The sequence below is a fragment of the Perissodus microlepis genome, chromosome 9 (assembly GCF_051167445.1).
Source record: "Perissodus microlepis isolate ML-2025 ecotype Zambia chromosome 9, ASM5116744v1, whole genome shotgun sequence".
NCBI lineage: Eukaryota > Metazoa > Chordata > Actinopteri > Cichliformes > Cichlidae > Perissodus > Perissodus microlepis.
The window spans coordinates 17,403,425-17,420,578 of NC_140469.1; the positions used below are offsets into that span (position 1 = coordinate 17,403,425).

Genomic DNA, 17,154 nt, shown 5'->3' on the forward strand with positions numbered 1-17,154 from the left:
TGACTTTCTCCTATCAGAGCCGTTTAACAAGCCCACTTGATACATGCTGATTAATCTATCACGCGTATCAGTGGCTCATGGTTGCTTAAAGCCTATGTCTGAACTTGAGCACAGAGCCAGAGCATCATTCAATCCTTGAATCCCATCATTCAAGGATGACAAACTCCAGTTTCTCTGCATCAAGACAGCTCATAACTTTTTAACAGTCTCTCCTGATGGTCTCATATCATCTGCTCTAATCAATAACCATACAGTATAATTACAATGTAGACCACAGCTCAAAGGTCTGAGGTGAATTAGAAATGTCTTGTTTTCTGAATAGACTCAAATTTGGTTTCAGACTGAATCACAGCAATTAATCAAAAGCCTAAATAATCATATAAATGCTTAATATTAACACTGATCACAAATCATGAATGATTTTTAATAGAATATCTACAGAGGTGTTCAGAGACCCATTTTCAGCAATAATCCCTCCTGTGTTCAGTGGTACATTGTCTTATCTAATGCAAGTTTAACACATTAAAAGCCTAACTTATCACTCAAAACAGCTTTTTAAGACATTTTAGCACAAACTCAAACTATTTTGGGGATTAAAGAAACAATAAATGTGTCTGGATCATCCCAGTTTTTGTTTTTAACCTCGTTAAACCAAGTTTACATTTTCCTCTAAAGCGGCTGCAACACCCAGCTGCACAAAACCTTCACTTTTCCAACAGTTTCACTCTTTGAATATTTTTCATTTCTTACAATCAGAATTTTCCAATAGATTTGTAGAAGAACATTATTTTCTTTCATGCATCACCAACTGAACCTTTTATGTAAACGTTTCAAGTTGCAGCCTAACCTCATTTAATTTTGCTTAGCAAAGTACTTTTCAACTCTAATAATTAGTAAGAGTATATTTCTTATCATCTATTGGTCATCTCACCTGATAAACTTCAATTGACATTATAACACAGGAGTTATTGTCTCTAAAAATGGGCTCCTGCACGCTTGCAGACATTTTTCCATCACAACTTATGGATGATGAATGATTTGATTAAAGCTGTGAAAACATTACTGATAACCTTCATGTGATATTACATTAAAGCCAATTTTTTTTATTAAAATCAGGGACTTTTCTAACTGACCTCCAACCTTTGAGCAGCAGTGTGTACTGTATGTTTGTATGTAACTGTATCTGACCTGGATTTTATCACCAGTTTCAAATACGAATTTTCTTTAAAGTCTGTCTTTAAATACAAATGAAGTTCAACTTTAGCAAGGCTGATGGTAAACTGGCCCTAACAAGTCCACTTTATTGCGTGCTCATTGACTTTCTCCTATCAGAGCTGTTTAACAAGCCCACTTGATACATGCTGATTAATCTATCACGCGTATCAGTGGCTCATGGTTGCTTAAAGCCTATGTCTGAACTTGAGCACAGAGCCAGAGCATCATTCAATCCTTGAATCCCATCATTCAAGGATGACAAACTCCAGTTTCTCTGCATCAAGACAGCTCATAACTTTTTAACAGTCTCTCCTGATGGTCTCATATCATCTGCTCTAATCAATAACCATACACTATCATTACAATGTAGACCACAGCTCAAAGGTCTGAGGTGAATTAGAAATGTCTTGTTTTCTGAATAGACTCAAATTTGGTTTCAGGTTGAATCACAGCAATTAATCAAAAGCGTAAATAATCATATAAATGCTTAATATTAACACTGATCACAAATCATGAATGATTTTTAATAGAATATCTACAGAGGTGTTCAGAGACCCATTTTCAGCAATAATCCCTCCTGTGTTCAGTGGTACATTGTCTTATCTAATGCAAGTTTAACACATTAAAAGCCTAACTTATCACTCAAAACAGCTTTTTAAGACATTTTAGCACAAACTCAACCTATTGTGGGGATTAAAGAAACAATAAATGTGTCTGGATCATCCCAGTTTTTGTTTTTAACCTCATTAAACCAAGTTTACATTTTCCTCTAAAGGGGCTGCAACACCCAGCTGCACAAAACCTTCACTTTTCTAACAGTTTCACTCTTTGAATATTTTTCATTTCTTACAATCAGAATTTTCCAATAGATTTGTAGAAGAACATTATTTTCTTTCATGCATCACCAACTGAACCTTTTATGTAAACATTTCAAGTTGCAGCCTAACCTCATTTAATTTTGCTTAGCAAAGTACTTTTCAACTCTAATAATTAGTAAGAGTATATTTCTTATCATCTATTGGTCATCTCACCTGATAAACTTCAATTGACATTATAACACAGGAGTGATTGTCTCTAAAAGTTTGCTCCTGCACGCTTGCAGACATTTTTCCATCACAACTTATGGATGATGAATGATTTGATTAAAGCTGTGAAAACATTACTGATAACCTTCATGTGATATTACATTAAAGCCAATTTTTTATTAAAATCAGGGACTTTTCTAACTGACCTCCAACCTTTGAGCAGCAGTGTGTACTGTATGTTTGTATGTAACTGTATCTGACCTGGATTTTATCACCAGTTTCAAATACGAATTTTCTTTAAAGTCTGTCTTTAAATACAAATGAAGTTCAACTTTAGCAAGGCTGATGGTAAACTGGCCCTAACAAGTCCACTTTATTGCGTGCTCATTGACTTTCTCCTATCAGAGCCGTTTAACAAGCCCACTTGATACATGCTGATTAATCTATCACGCGTATCAGTGGCTCATGGTTGCTTAAAGCCTATGTCTGAACTTGAGCACAGAGCCAGAGCATCATTCAATCCTTGAATCCCATCATTCAAGGATGACAAACTCCACTTTCTCTGCATCAAGACAGCTCATAACTTTTTAACAGTCTCTCCTGATGGTCTCATATCATCTGCTCTAATCAATAACCATACACTATAATTACAATGTAGACCACAGCTCAAAGGTCTGAGGTGAATTAGAAATGTCTTGTTTTCTGAATAGACTCAAATTTGGTTTCAGACTGAATCACAGCAATTAATCAAAAGCCTAAATAATCATATAAATGCTTAATATTAACACTGATCACAAATCATGAATGATTTTTAATAGAATATCTACAGAGGTGTTCAGAGACCCATTTTCAGCAATAATCCCTCCTGTGTTCAGTGGTACATTGTCTTATCTAATGCAAGTTTAACACATTAAAAGCCTAACTTATCACTCAAAACAGCTTTTTAAGACATTTTAGCACAAACTCAAACTATTTTGGGGATTAAAGAAACAATAAATGTGTCTGGATCATCCCAGTTTTTGTTTTTAACCTCGTTAAACCAAGTTTACATTTTCCTCTAAAGCGGCTGCAACACCCAGCTGCACAAAACCTTCACTTTTCCAACAGTTTCACTCTTTGAATATTTTTCATTTCTTACAATCAGAATTTTCCAATAGATTTGTAGAAGAACATTATTTTCTTTCATGCATCACCAACTGAACCTTTTATGTAAACGTTTCAAGTTGCAGCCTAACCTCATTTAATTTTGCTTAGCAAAGTACTTTTCAACTCTAATAATTAGTAAGAGTATATTTCTTATCATCTATTGGTCATCTCACCTGATAAACTTCAATTGACATTATAACACAGGAGTGATTGTCTCTAAAAATGGGCTCCTGCACGCTTGCAGACATTTTTCCATCACAACTTATGGATGATGAATGATTTGATTAAAGCTGTGAAAACATTACTGATAACCTTCATGTGATATTACATTAAAGCCAATTTTTTTTATTAAAATCAGGGACTTTTCTAACTGACCTCCAACCTTTGAGCAGCAGTGTGTACTGTATGTTTGTATGTAACTGTATCTGACCTGGATTTTATCACCAGTTTCAAATACGAATTTTCTTTAAAGTCTGTCTTTAAATACAAATGAAGTTCAACTTTAGCAAGGCTGATGGTAAACTGGCCCTAACAAGTCCACTTTATTGCGTGCTCATTGACTTTCTCCTATCAGAGCTGTTTAACAAGCCCACTTGATACATGCTGATTAATCTATCACGCGTATCAGTGGCTCATGGTTGCTTAAAGCCTATGTCTGAACTTGAGCACAGAGCCAGAGCATCATTCAATCCTTGAATCCCATCATTCAAGGATGACAAACTCCACTTTCTCTGCATCAAGACAGCTCATAACTTTTTAACAGTCTCTCCTGATGGTCTCATATCATCTGCTCTACTCAATAACCATACACTATCATTACAATGTAGACCACAGCTCAAAGGTCTGAGGTGAATTAGAAATGTCTTGTTTTCTGAATAGACTCAAATTTGGTTTCAGACTGAATCACAGCAATTAATCAAAAGCGTAAATAATCATATAAATGCTTAATATTAACACTAATCACAAATCATGAATGATTTTTAATAGAATATCTACAGAGGTGTTCAGAGACCCATTTTCAGCAATAATCCCTCCTGTGTTCAGTGGTACATTGTCTTATCTAATGCAAGCTTAACACATTAAAAGCCTAACTTATCACTCAAAACAGCTTTTTAAGACATTTTAGCACAAACTCAAACTATTGTGGGGATTAAAGAAACAATAAATGTGTCTGGATCATCCCAGTTTTTGTTTTTAACCTCGTTAAACCAAGTTTACATTTTCCTCTAAAGGGGCTGCAACACCCAGCTACACAAAACCTTCACTTTTCCAACAGTTTCACTCTTTGAATATTTTTCATTTCTTACAATCAGAATTTTCCAATAGATTTGTAGAAGAAAATTATTTTCTTTCATGCATCACCAACTGAACCTTTTATGTAAACGTTTCAAGTTGCAGCCTAACCTCATTTAATTTTGCTTAGCAAAGTACTTTTCAACTCTAATAATTAGTAAGAGTATATTTCTTATCATCTATTGGTCATCTCACCTGATAAACTTCAATTGACATTATAACACAGGAGTGATTGTCTCTAAAAGTGGGCTCCTGCACGCTTGCAGACATTTTTCCATCACAACTTATGGATGATGAATGATTTGATTAAAGCTGTGAAAACATTACTGATAACCTTCATGTGATATTACATTAAAGCCAATTTTTTTTATTAAAATCAGGGACTTTTCTAACTGACCTCCAACCTTTGAGCAGCAGTGTGTACTGTATGTTTGTATGTAACTGTATCTGACCTGGATTTTATCACCAGTTTCAAATACGAATTTTCTTTAAAGTCTGTCTTTAAATACAAATGAAGTTCAACTTTAGCAAGGCTGATGGTAAACTGGCCCTAACAAGTCCACTTTATTGCGTGCTCATTGACTTTCTCCTATCAGAGCTGTTTAACAAGCCCACTTGATACATGCTGATTAATCTATCACGCGTATCAGTGGCTCATGGTTGCTTAAAGCCTATGTCTGAACTTGAGCACAGAGCCAGAGCATCATTCAATCCTTGAATCCCATCATTCAAGGATGACAAACTCCACTTTCTCTGCATCAAGACAGCTCATAACTTTTTAACAGTCTCTCCTGATGGTCTCATATCATCTGCTCTAATCAATAACCATACAGTATAATTACAATGTAGACCACAGCTCAAAGGTCTGAGGTGAATTAGAAATGTCTTGTTTTCTGAATAGACTCAAATTTGGTTTCAGACTGAATCACAGCAATTAATCAAAAGCCTAAATAATCATATAAATGCTTAATATTAACACTGATCACAAATCATGAATGATTTTTAATAGAATATCTACAGAGGTGTTCAGAGACCCATTTTCAGCAATAATCCCTCCTGTGTTCAGTGGTACATTGTCTTATCTAATGCAAGTTTAACACATTAAAAGCCTAACTTATCACTCAAAACAGCTTTTTAAGACATTTTAGCACAAACTCAAACTATTGTGGGGATTAAAGAAACAATAAATGTGTCTGGATCATCCCAGTTTTTGTTTTTAACCTCGTTAAACCAAGTTTACATTTTCCTCTAAAGGGGCTGCAACACCCAGCTGCACAAAACCTTCACTTTTCTAACAGTTTCACTCTTTGAATATTTTTCATTTCTTACAATCAGAATTTTCCAATAGATTTGTAGAAGAAAATTATTTTCTTTCATGCATCACCAACTGAACCTTTTATGTAAACGTTTCAAGTTGCAGCCTAACCTCATTTAATTTTGCTTAGCAAAGTACTTTTCAACTCTAATAATTAGTAAGAGTATATTTCTTATCATCTATTGGTCATCTCACCTGATAAACTTCAATTGACATTATAACACAGGAGTGATTGTCTCTAAAAGTGGGCTCCTGCACGCTTGCAGACATTTTTCCATCACAACTTATGGATGATGAATGATTTGATTAAAGCTGTGAAAACATTACTGATAACCTTCATGTGATATTACATTAAAGCCAATTTTTTATTAAAATCAGGGACTTTTCTAACTGACCTCCAACCTTTGAGCAGCAGTGTGTACTGTATGTTTGTATGTAACTGTATCTGACCTGGATTTTATCACCAGTTTCAAATACGAATTTTCTTTAAAGTCTGTCTTTAAATACAAATGAAGTTCAACTTTAGCAAGGCTGATGGTAAACTGGCCCTAACAAGTCCACTTTATTGCGTGCTCATTGACTTTCTCCTATCAGAGCTGTTTAACAAGCCCACTTGATACATGCTGATTAATCTATCACGCGTATCAGTGGCTCATGGTTGCTTAAAGCCTATGTCTGAACTTGAGCACAGAGCCAGAGCATCATTCAATCCTTGAATCCCATCATTCAAGGATGACAAACTCCACTTTCTCTGCATCAAGACAGCTCATAACTTTTTAACAGTCTCTCCTGATGGTCTCATATCATCTGCTCTAATCAATAACCATACACTATAATTACAATGTAGACCACAGCTCAAAGGTCTGAGGTGAATTAGAAATGTCTTGTTTTCTGAATAGACTCAAATTTGGTTTCAGACTGAATCACAGCAATTAATCAAAAGCCTAAATAATCATATAAATGCTTAATATTAACACTGATCACAAATCATGAATGATTTTTAATAGAATATCTACAGAGGTGTTCAGAGACCCATTTTCAGCAATAATCCCTCCTGTGTTCAGTGGTACATTGTCTTATCTAATGCAAGCTTAACACATTAAAAGCCTAACTTATCACTCAAAACAGCTTTTTAAGACATTTTAGCACAAACTCAAACTATTGTGGGGATTAAAGAAACAATAAATGTGTCTGGATCATCCCAGTTTCTGTTTTTAACCTCATTAAACCAAGTTTACATTTTCCTCTAAAGGGGCTGCAACACCCAGCTGCACAAAACCTTCACTTTTCCAACAGTTTCACTCTTTGAATATTTTTCATTTCTTACAATCAGAATTTTCCAATAGATTTGTAGAAGAAAATTATTTTTCTTTCATGCATCACCAACTGAAACTTTTATGTAAACGTTTCAAGTTGCAGCCTAACCTCATTTAATTTTGCTTAGCAAAGTACTTTTCAACTCTAATAATTAGTAAGAGTATATTTCTTATCATCTATTGGTCATCTCACCTGATAAACTTCAATTGACATTATAACACAGGAGTGATTGTCTCTAAAAGTGGGCTCCTGCACGCTTGCAGACATTTTTCCATCACAACTTATGGATGATGAATGATTTGATTAAAGCTGTGAAAACATTACTGATAACCTTCATGTGATATTACATTAAAGCCAATTTTTTTTTTATTAAAATCAGGGACTTTTCTAACTGACCTCCAACCTTTGAGCAGCAGTGTGTACTGTATGTTTGTATGTAACTGTATCTGACCTGGATTTTATCACCAGTTTCAAATACGAATTTTCTTTAAAGTCTGTCTTTAAATACAAATGAAGTTCAACTTTAGCAAGGCTGATGGTAAACTGGCCCTAACAAGTCCACTTTATTGCGTGCTCATTGACTTTCTCCTATCAGAGCTGTTTAACAAGCCCACTTGATACATGCTGATCAATCTATCACGCGTATCAGTGGCTCATGGTTGCTTAAAGCCTATGTCTGAACTTGAGCACAGAGCCAGAGCATCATTCAATCCTTGAATCCCATCATTCAAGGATGACAAACTCCACTTTCTCTGCATCAAGACAGCTCATAACTTTTTAACAGTCTCTCCTGATGGTCTCATATCATCTGCTCTAATCAATAACCATACACTATAATTACAATGTAGACCACAGCTCAAAGGTCTGAGGTGAATTAGAAATGTCTTGTTTTCTGAATAGACTCAAATTTGGTTTCAGGTTGAATCACAGCAATTAATCAAAAGCGTAAATAATCATATAAATGCTTAATATTAACACTGATCACAAATCATGAACGATTTTTAATAGAATATCTACAGAGGTGTTCAGAGACCCATTTTCAGCAATAATCTTTTTAACAGTGTCTCTCTGTCCTTATAATTTTATGTATTCTTCTGTAATAGATAACTATACGCTATCATTGCAATCTACACTATAGCTCAAAATTTTCACACATCAGTGTCCAAAAGACGCTCATTTTTTAGCTGTGTCTATCATCAAAAATTGAGTTGATTGCAAACTCTCCCTAACAAGTTCAATTTATTGCGTGCTCATCAATCTCCTCTACAGCTCAAAAGTTTGAAGTCACTTAGAAACGTCCTTTTTGTCTTAAAAAAACAAGATTCTTATTATATTTTGTAAATTAGTTGTGAATGCAAATAAATATTATTGCTTAAAACTTGCATTGATCACCAATTATGATTGATGTTTGATAAAATATTACCTGGTGTATGGATACAACAATAAAGGAGGTGTATGGATTACAACAATAATAGCGAGTGTGTAGATTATATTACCTATCCTCAGTTTATCACATTAAATCTCAGCCTACTGGTGACCCAGCATTTTTCAAAATATAGCCGCGCTAACCAACATCATTTTTTCAAGTAATATAAAAATCAATTTTATTTATTACCTTTTTAAACACCTGATTTTTCTTTCTAATGTCATTAAAACAAGTTTGCACATTTGTATAACAACAGTTGGACCTCCAGATCTTTTAAGCTTTCAGTTTTATTCTCAGTGTGACACATAGATTTGTTTTCGTCTCTTTCAATAAGAAAGTCAAATCTTCAAACCCTAAAGCAATCTTTGTTTCTTTCAATCATTCCAATATTTTTCATCTCCTGTTAATTGCAGTTAACCAGGGCTTAGCTACTGTGATCTACAGTGATTTTGGGGGTGTGGATACCTAATTTTTTCACAGGTGCAGAGCCTTTTTCTACAAAATTATGAACAAACTGCATTTTTTAAAATTACCATTAACATTAATGTAGACTCACAAGTAACTCAACATGTGACACAGTGATCAGTAGAGAAGAAAGAAAATAACCCATTTCAACATTTCTAGTTCAGGTCAAAATTATTGTTCTGATTAAGGAAACAGTAAATTTGGCCACATTATTGTTCTGATCCTCCAATTTTCCCTTTCCAATGTGACTAAATAAAATTCAACTTTTGTTGTTGTTTTTTAAATAAAAGCAGATGCACACCCAGATATTTCTTACAGTAAGAATCCTCCAACAACCTTTCAAAAGAAACATTTTTTGTCTTTCCTCAATTTTGAGACCAACTGAACCCACAAACCTGAAGCTGCAGACCCCAAACTAACCAAATGTAATGTTTCCTTAATCAGCACAGTAATTTTTAACTCTTTGTGTGTTATGTTTACTCACAGTTTTGATGCTTGCTTCTTTGACTTGATCCACGATTAGCTCTGCACCATCGCTCTGCTGTTTTCTCTCTCATCATGCTTCTCCTTCATGCGTCCTGTCCTCAAATATAATCCAACCTGCCTCCTTGTTTCCTCCTTGACTTGTATTCGCAAAATTTCCAGTTAAATTAAGAGAAATCCATAAAAAGTTTTCCTGCTTCAAAAGCTCTTCCAGTTGCCTGTCTTCTTGTCCTCTTTTAAATGTGCATTTTTCTACATTTGTATTTATTTGACTTCATATTGCCATGACAACATTAAGGCAGGGGGTTCTGTCCTCTGCAGAAATGCTGGTGTTCCATAGTGATGTAAAAGTATGTTAATAATCTTTAAACAGACACTCACTGATGCTGTAAGAGCAGGAATTTAACTACAAACCCTCACAGTCCTCATCAGTATCATTCATTCTGCTCTACAGCAATGGTCACAGTGGCTGCTTTAAGTACGTTTGCCCCATAGAAATCCACTGATGTTCAGTGAGTCCCTTTGACACATATTTAGACCTTCATAATTTTCAGGGTGCATGAGTGTTATATCTCCATGTCATCCTAAACATTGTACCAACATGTAAAAGACAATTAATTTTCATTTAAACTTGTTTTATTCTGAATAAATGTGTGAGATGGCCCTCAGGCCTCTAAATCCACGTCCAGGTTTGGGTGAGTACTTGGATTAGGGGAGTATTATTTAGAGCAATGTTTGTCACTTTGGTTAATTGCTCAACTCAGGCCATTTTTGTTCAGTCTTTTTCTAACTGAACTTTTACATTTAACATGCTAACTGAAGCCTGTAGAGTCTGAGATGTAGCTCTTTTGTTTTCTGTATTGTACAGTCTGACTTAGGGGTGAATTTGCTGGGATTGGTGACTGCGTTGCATGTTTTGAATAATCTTAAGCTGATAGTGAATGAAAAATACTATAAAAAGCTGCTGTGGTTTTAATTTTCCAAGAGAGGTAATGCACATAATGCAGAGACGAGCGCATGGGGGATATCCAAATGCTAGGATGGCAGCCTGCTGCTGTACACAGGTGGATTCTTCTCAGTCATAGTTCTTAACAACTTGACTGTTATCTCAAACCACACAAAGAGTGCTGTTTCCATTCTGGGAAGTCTACTCATTGGTGTAGGCAGCTCTTCAAATTTCTGAACATCCTCAGTCTTCAACACACTACAAGCATTTCATCTCTCTTGACTCCAGGTTCATGTTGGTGGACCCAGTTACCTTCATCTGGACCTCATTCAAGCCCCTCCATTTAACGGAGAAGAGATTAAGCTGATTAAAGTGGAGGAAAACCACACCAAAGATGATCCAATCAACACTTTCTGATCTGATCACACTTCAGCTGCTCAATGCGACCAAATAGCTGTTCATGGGGGAAAAAAACAGTACTATTCTGTTAACATCAAATAATTCAATGGAATAACATATAAACAGTGTATTGCTTTAAATCCACAATTATTGAGAGTAATAAGCACTGTACAGTTGAATGAATAATTTTTTAAATGACAAATAAAGCATCGTAAAATATTTTGTTGATTGTTGATTCCTTGAGTCATGAAGTCGTATTCCTCATAGACAATGTGAATTCATGGTTTTATTGACATGAAGTAAATGTCATTGGTGGGACAAAAAGTTGATATTTAATTAAACCTGAAAAGTGCAGAAAAACTCTTGGTGGATTTTACATCAAAAACATTGATTCTTCAAAGTTTATATTTTCATATTAGGTCATGAATAATCTGAAAAAGACAAGACACCCATGCCTTTCATTACAGAAGCATAAACATGACACGGAGAAAAATTATAATGAGACAAAATAATCACAGCAGCAGGTGACTGTGCTGGATCTCACTGAAAAAAGCTGAACCGACAAATCGAACTGTATGTAGAGATGTATGTAGACAATACTGACAGCAGCAACATGACACAGACAAAAACAGCACATGTAGCATATTTTTATTTATGGTGCAATGTTGCAGAGTGCAAAGATGTTGAAAAGAAATATGCAAAAAATAAGTAGTTACTATATAGAGAGTATATACATGAGGATTACAGTGCCCTGTAGCGCTCTGTTGGACTGCTTTGATGTTAGTGTCTATATTGGATGATTGGACGCTGCTGAGTAAGGTGAGCAGGGATAATGGAGATGGGCTCCTCCTGAAGTCTGCTGTCATCTGTACTGTTCTGCACATATTCTGCTCTAGTTATCAAATTGTCCTGGATGCATTTATTGATTCAGTTTCTTTATACACTCGTAAACAATTTCCACCTGCTTACACACGTGATATAAAATACATGGAAGCATTGCTGTTTGCAGAGTTTTCCATGCACTGTTTTATCTGAGAGAACAAATGATAAGGACGTTGTTTCCAATGTTTCACTGGAAAGTTTCATCACACTCTGTTGTTCTTTGGAAGTGTGAAAGTACTGCTCTTCCACAACTTCCTTACACATGGAAATTCACCATAAATGACTTTAGTTGTTCTGCAGTTACAGGACTTGAATACATCTGCGAGACAGAGTGTGAGAGCATGTAAAGGAGGGTAACAATAATTTACTGCAAGTTTGATTTTGATTGATTATATTCTTGTTCGTGGAATGACAATCCCAGTACCTTCAGTAAATGTTTATGACTTCTCTGCAAGTCTTTTAACATACAGCACAATGTTTTTATTTTTAACCGGCTGTGTTCATCATCCTTGTGGTTTGGTCAAAGAAATTTGAGAATTTATGTTCATAAAAGTAAGAAATGTTTCAAGAAATATCTGCATCAGCCTAAAAATGTTGGAAAACACAGCTCACATGAGTAAATATATTTGCTTGCTTTATTTCTAATGGTGGAAATTTTAGAAAGAAAATCTACTCAAGTGTTTTAGGAGGAGGAAGACTCAGCTTTTATTAAACCAACAATAATTAATACCATTAATACCCGTTTGTGATCAGGTGGGGCCCTCCAGTGGAAATGAAACAAACTGCAAGTACTGGACTGCTGGAGCTTGTGTGATCACTCTGCTGACAGCAGGCTGCGACAGACCGCTGCAGTGCTTCTGTTTATTCAGTCGGGAAACATAATAGAACGTGTCAGCCATGACACCAGGATCAGTCACACGTCCTCCGTGAAATAGAAGTTTTAGTCCTTTCCTTGTTGAGAGATCTTTACATCTCTGATAATCAGAGAAAATGATCAGATTAAGGCAGAAGCACTAAAAAGTAAAACACCAACGTACGTAGTGAATACAGCTCCTGTTGTTAAGCAAGTACAACAGATCACGCTTAACAAAGACAGCTTAGTTTGGAGGATTGGCGATTTCTTATAAGGTACACTTGAGGCTGATGGAAGTGTCGTTCTTTTTGCTGGTGCTTGGTACCAAATCAAATTTTTGGACAGACAGATTTTTGACAACGTATGAGAAGTTAAGGAATGATCAAAGCTTGTAGATCTCATCCTGAGGGATGGACTGATGAAGACTCGTCCAAAATGTCACAATAATCCATCAACCCAGCAGTTGTTGAACCAATTCCTGATGAAGACAGTGCATAGTAAACATTTGAATTCAATACATGTAAAAAGGACGTCTAAGGTCAACAAATGATTTCAAACTCAGACAACCATTTGACTCCATTTTTAAAAAACTCTTTTTTGTACAATAATTTTGTCTTGGAAGAAGCACACGGGCGACTGTTTTACAATGATGGTAAATTAATACAGTAATGACACTGGAATATATTTGTGTGTCGGGGAGGAGGTCAGAGATCTCTGGGTGGTGAACAGCCTGCAGCGAGGACTCAGCAGCAGTTCACAGTTTCAGCTCCAGCCTGGATTTAAACCTCGAGTGAAAGAGCTCCTTTCATGAAGCAGGACTTCATTTCACCTTCGGAGGCGTGTAGTGGATTCTGCACCTTTCGTTGAAAACCTGAACCGAGGAAATTACAGTAAGTAACACACGATAACGACGCCTCATTTATGTGTGACTGTAGGACGAGTCAATGATGAGAACAGCGAGCGAACTGCACCTTCAGACTTCTGTCATTTACAACTTCTTCAACGTTCAGCTCTGACTGCATCAACTTTAACTGGGGACAGAAAAAAAACAAAGTTCTATTATTATTTTGCTCTAATAAGATAACAGGGTCTGCTTATTCAAATTTAAAAAAAAAAAAAAGAGAAGGATTATATTTCCTCAGTGGTTACTTGATGCATTTAGCCCTGCAGGTTCAGTCAGCTACAGCAGGTTTCCTCTATATTTTCAAATTTCAAGCTTTTTTCAAGTTTAAGATATTTGTTTACATTTCATTTGTGATCCTCACAGCACAGAAAAAACTAAATTAAAAGCATCCACAGTGGATTCAGTGGAGATAGCCGCTAAACCTACAACAACAATGAAGCAACAGAAAGCAACAGATCCTTATTTGTATTCCTTTTAATGGGCAAAAACTGCAGAAACACAGAATCCTACATCTCCCATAATGCAACTGAACAGCTATAGACAGATTTAAAGAAAAAATGACAAGAAAACTACATTAAGAATGTAGAAAGAAAAAAAAAAACATGGAATTTTTATAGACAGGACTTACTTTGGTTTGCTCCTTCCTGAGCTGTTTGATTAGTGCCATGTTTTCATTGTCTTTTGCTCTTTGCTCACGCAGCTGTCCCACCACCTCTGATGTTTGAGCTATACAAGCCTTGATAGCTTTGTCTCTGCTAAGATGAGCCTCCATCATCTGTGAGAAAACAGAAATACACACGCACACATGAGATTAATATTTCTGCATGCCTTCACAGACTTCATGCCAGTTTTCTTGTCTGTTCAGACTCTTATGGCTCCTGCAGCGAAGACTTTGGAGGACAACAGCTGATTCTCACACAAGACAATTATTCAGATATGGATGACGCTGCGAAACATGGACCAATTCTGAAACAGGGATGCTTCACACACATATACCCGGCAGCACAGCAGTTCCAAAGTAAGCAACTATGACTAGTTCAGCATGCGACCAGATGTGGATTATGACGTCAAGTTCTCTTCCTGAGTTTTATGGCACTGAACGCTGGTCTGTGTAGACCCTTATTTTGCCATATTGTTTGTGATCTTTTACTTCTTTGAATACAAAAATGTCATTAGTTGACAATTTTATCCAAAATTTGGAAACTGTCATAATTAGAGTATGAATTTTGAGTTTTGTTAAGCCACAGTAACCTTTAGCTTATCACCACCAGTGCATTAGAGGGCCACACCTCCCTCAGCGTCATTTTACTTCACTGGAGTTCTTCAGGTGCTTGCTCACAGGGGATCGTCTGATTACTGAGGTTGTCCCTAATATTGTGGTGTCTTTACCTTGAGGTGAACGCTGTTTTTTGAAATGAAACTGAACTTAAATGAAAGACTGAATTTGACTCTATGTGAAGATTTAAGGCAAGTTTAAAGAGGCTGCTTGAAATTGTTTCTCAGACACTTGATGTTAGACTGACTTCTTAACAGGTCCCCTCTGCACCTCTCCCTGCCATTGTGTTACATAACCAAACTGCCAGGTGTTATGTTCACTGTTTAAAATATGCCATTTATTTATTCTTTATTGTTGTGGTAACGTTTTTGTTGTTTGTGTGGCAATGACAACAATGGGAATTTGAATTCACAACGTGGTGAGACCTGGTGGTCACACTCACAGATTCATAGAGCTGTTTGCAGGTTTGTGTGGCATCCACTTTGCCTGAGAAGGAGACTGTGGGCACGGTGGTGTTCAGGGCATGGACAATGCGGTCGTCTATAGTGCGCATCACCTTCAGTACCTCCTGAAATAACACACAGAAGTACACAAAGAGAGTCAGCAGCTTTACATCAACTAAAACTAAATACATTTGTAACACGATATACTGTCTTTTGTCTCATTAAGATGGAATCAGATTTAAATCTGATACAACTGTACCCCCCACCCAAAAATGGTGGTTCAAAACAAGTTGCTTCCTTAAGGAAATAAGTTTATGTATCTTGTTTATAACAGAGGGCAAGATGGCAGGCAAGATTAACAAGGCTCATTTAGCAGCTGATATACTTTTAAGGAGGGATCCAAACATCTTTAGCCTGCTACCATGAGAGAAATACAGGTTTAATATAAATTTGAACCTGTTGAACCCAGAGATAAATATAATTTACATATTTGTTCAGCAAAAAGGTAAAGGATTAATGTAATATTCTGTGCTCACAATGCTCTGTTTCCACCGCTTTCCTTATATGGCCATCTGCTATAGGAACAGCATGCCCGCAAAGTGTAGACAGTGGGGTGGGGGGATTGCATCAGCTCTAGGAACACACTTTCTTAACTGTGGTTTAGATGCTTTGCTCGCCAAACAAACAAACTGACAGCATGAATGATCATCTCCAAAACCACCTAGAAAAAGAAGCCAAACTTCTAAATCTTCAAATTTAATGTTAGAATAAGAGGCAAGCTTACATGTAACTAAAAACAGGGCTTTTTTGCCTTAATTTCTACAAGCATTTAACTCTACTTCTACATATGGTTTACTCATAACAAAGTAAAATAGCTTTGGTCTGTACCCTCCATACTCTGAGAGGACTTCTGAGTGAAAGAATCTGAAATATGTACTTTTTTTTTGTGAGCAGTAATGCATGAGGCTCTTTTTTAATCAGATACAGCTGTGTGTATTCTGGCATTCGCACATAAAAAGATAAGCGCTGCCCTTCTGCTGGCTTGCAAAAGCTGACCAATCAGAAGAAAGAGTGCTTTTGCCGCCTGGAGATGGGCGCTAAAATGACTTTCCAAAGCCTCATAAACAGCCTATATGGAATAAATAAATGTACGTGTGTTAGTTATGAATTATGCAAAGCGAGTTCAGTGAGGTTCTAGCATAAAAATATAAATCTACAAAATAACACAATATACCAAACCATGACATCTATAAGTAAATTATGCCAGCTTAAAAAGTCAGTTATTAAAGGCTGCATGGGTATGTTGATCCACATACTGAAAGCTCTGAGTACTGTGCCTCCTTGAACTCGTGCATGTGTTTAGTAATCAGGAGGGTCACCAATTCATTGGCTCTCGCGCAAAATAAAGAGCGCGGCAAATGAATTGCGGGGGAGGCGGTGATTCGACTGGCCGTCGGTGCGCGATCGGCCTGCACGGATCAATTAATCAGTCGTTAACGTTACCTGAAACATTGAATAGTCCTCACAGTTTAAACTTCCACCGGGCGCCGCCATAGTGGACTGCACGGGTCCTTCACCAGGATCACTGGTGGTGGAGGTGGCTGTCCAAGAAAGTGCCTGCACGGAAAGGCTTTAATAATGCCTAAATGCTATTTATTTGTTTTTGCCGCGTTCACAAATTAACATCTGCCGCACGTATTAACGCAAAGTGAATATATTAAAATAGATAAAAATGCAACTATAGTGGATAGCGCCATTTATACTAA

The 17,154-nt window shown here is 36.4% G+C and overlaps 1 protein-coding gene across 1 annotated transcript; it reads right to left on the bottom strand.

Moving 5' to 3' along the window:
• Positions 1 to 11,571: 11,571 nt before the first annotated feature.
• On the bottom strand, positions 11,572 to 17,121 carry mix23 (mitochondrial matrix import factor 23). Its single transcript, XM_084939349.1, has 5 exons — positions 16,892 to 17,121; positions 15,388 to 15,513; positions 14,298 to 14,444; positions 13,737 to 13,796; positions 11,572 to 13,636 (listed from the first exon to the last, which is right to left on the bottom strand). The coding sequence occupies exons 1-5, from the start codon at positions 16,940 to 16,942 to the stop codon at positions 13,586 to 13,588; spliced, it is 435 nt and encodes a 144-aa protein (XP_084795475.1). The 5' UTR covers positions 16,943 to 17,121; the 3' UTR covers positions 11,572 to 13,585.
• Between the last annotated feature and the right edge of the window lie 33 nt (positions 17,122 to 17,154).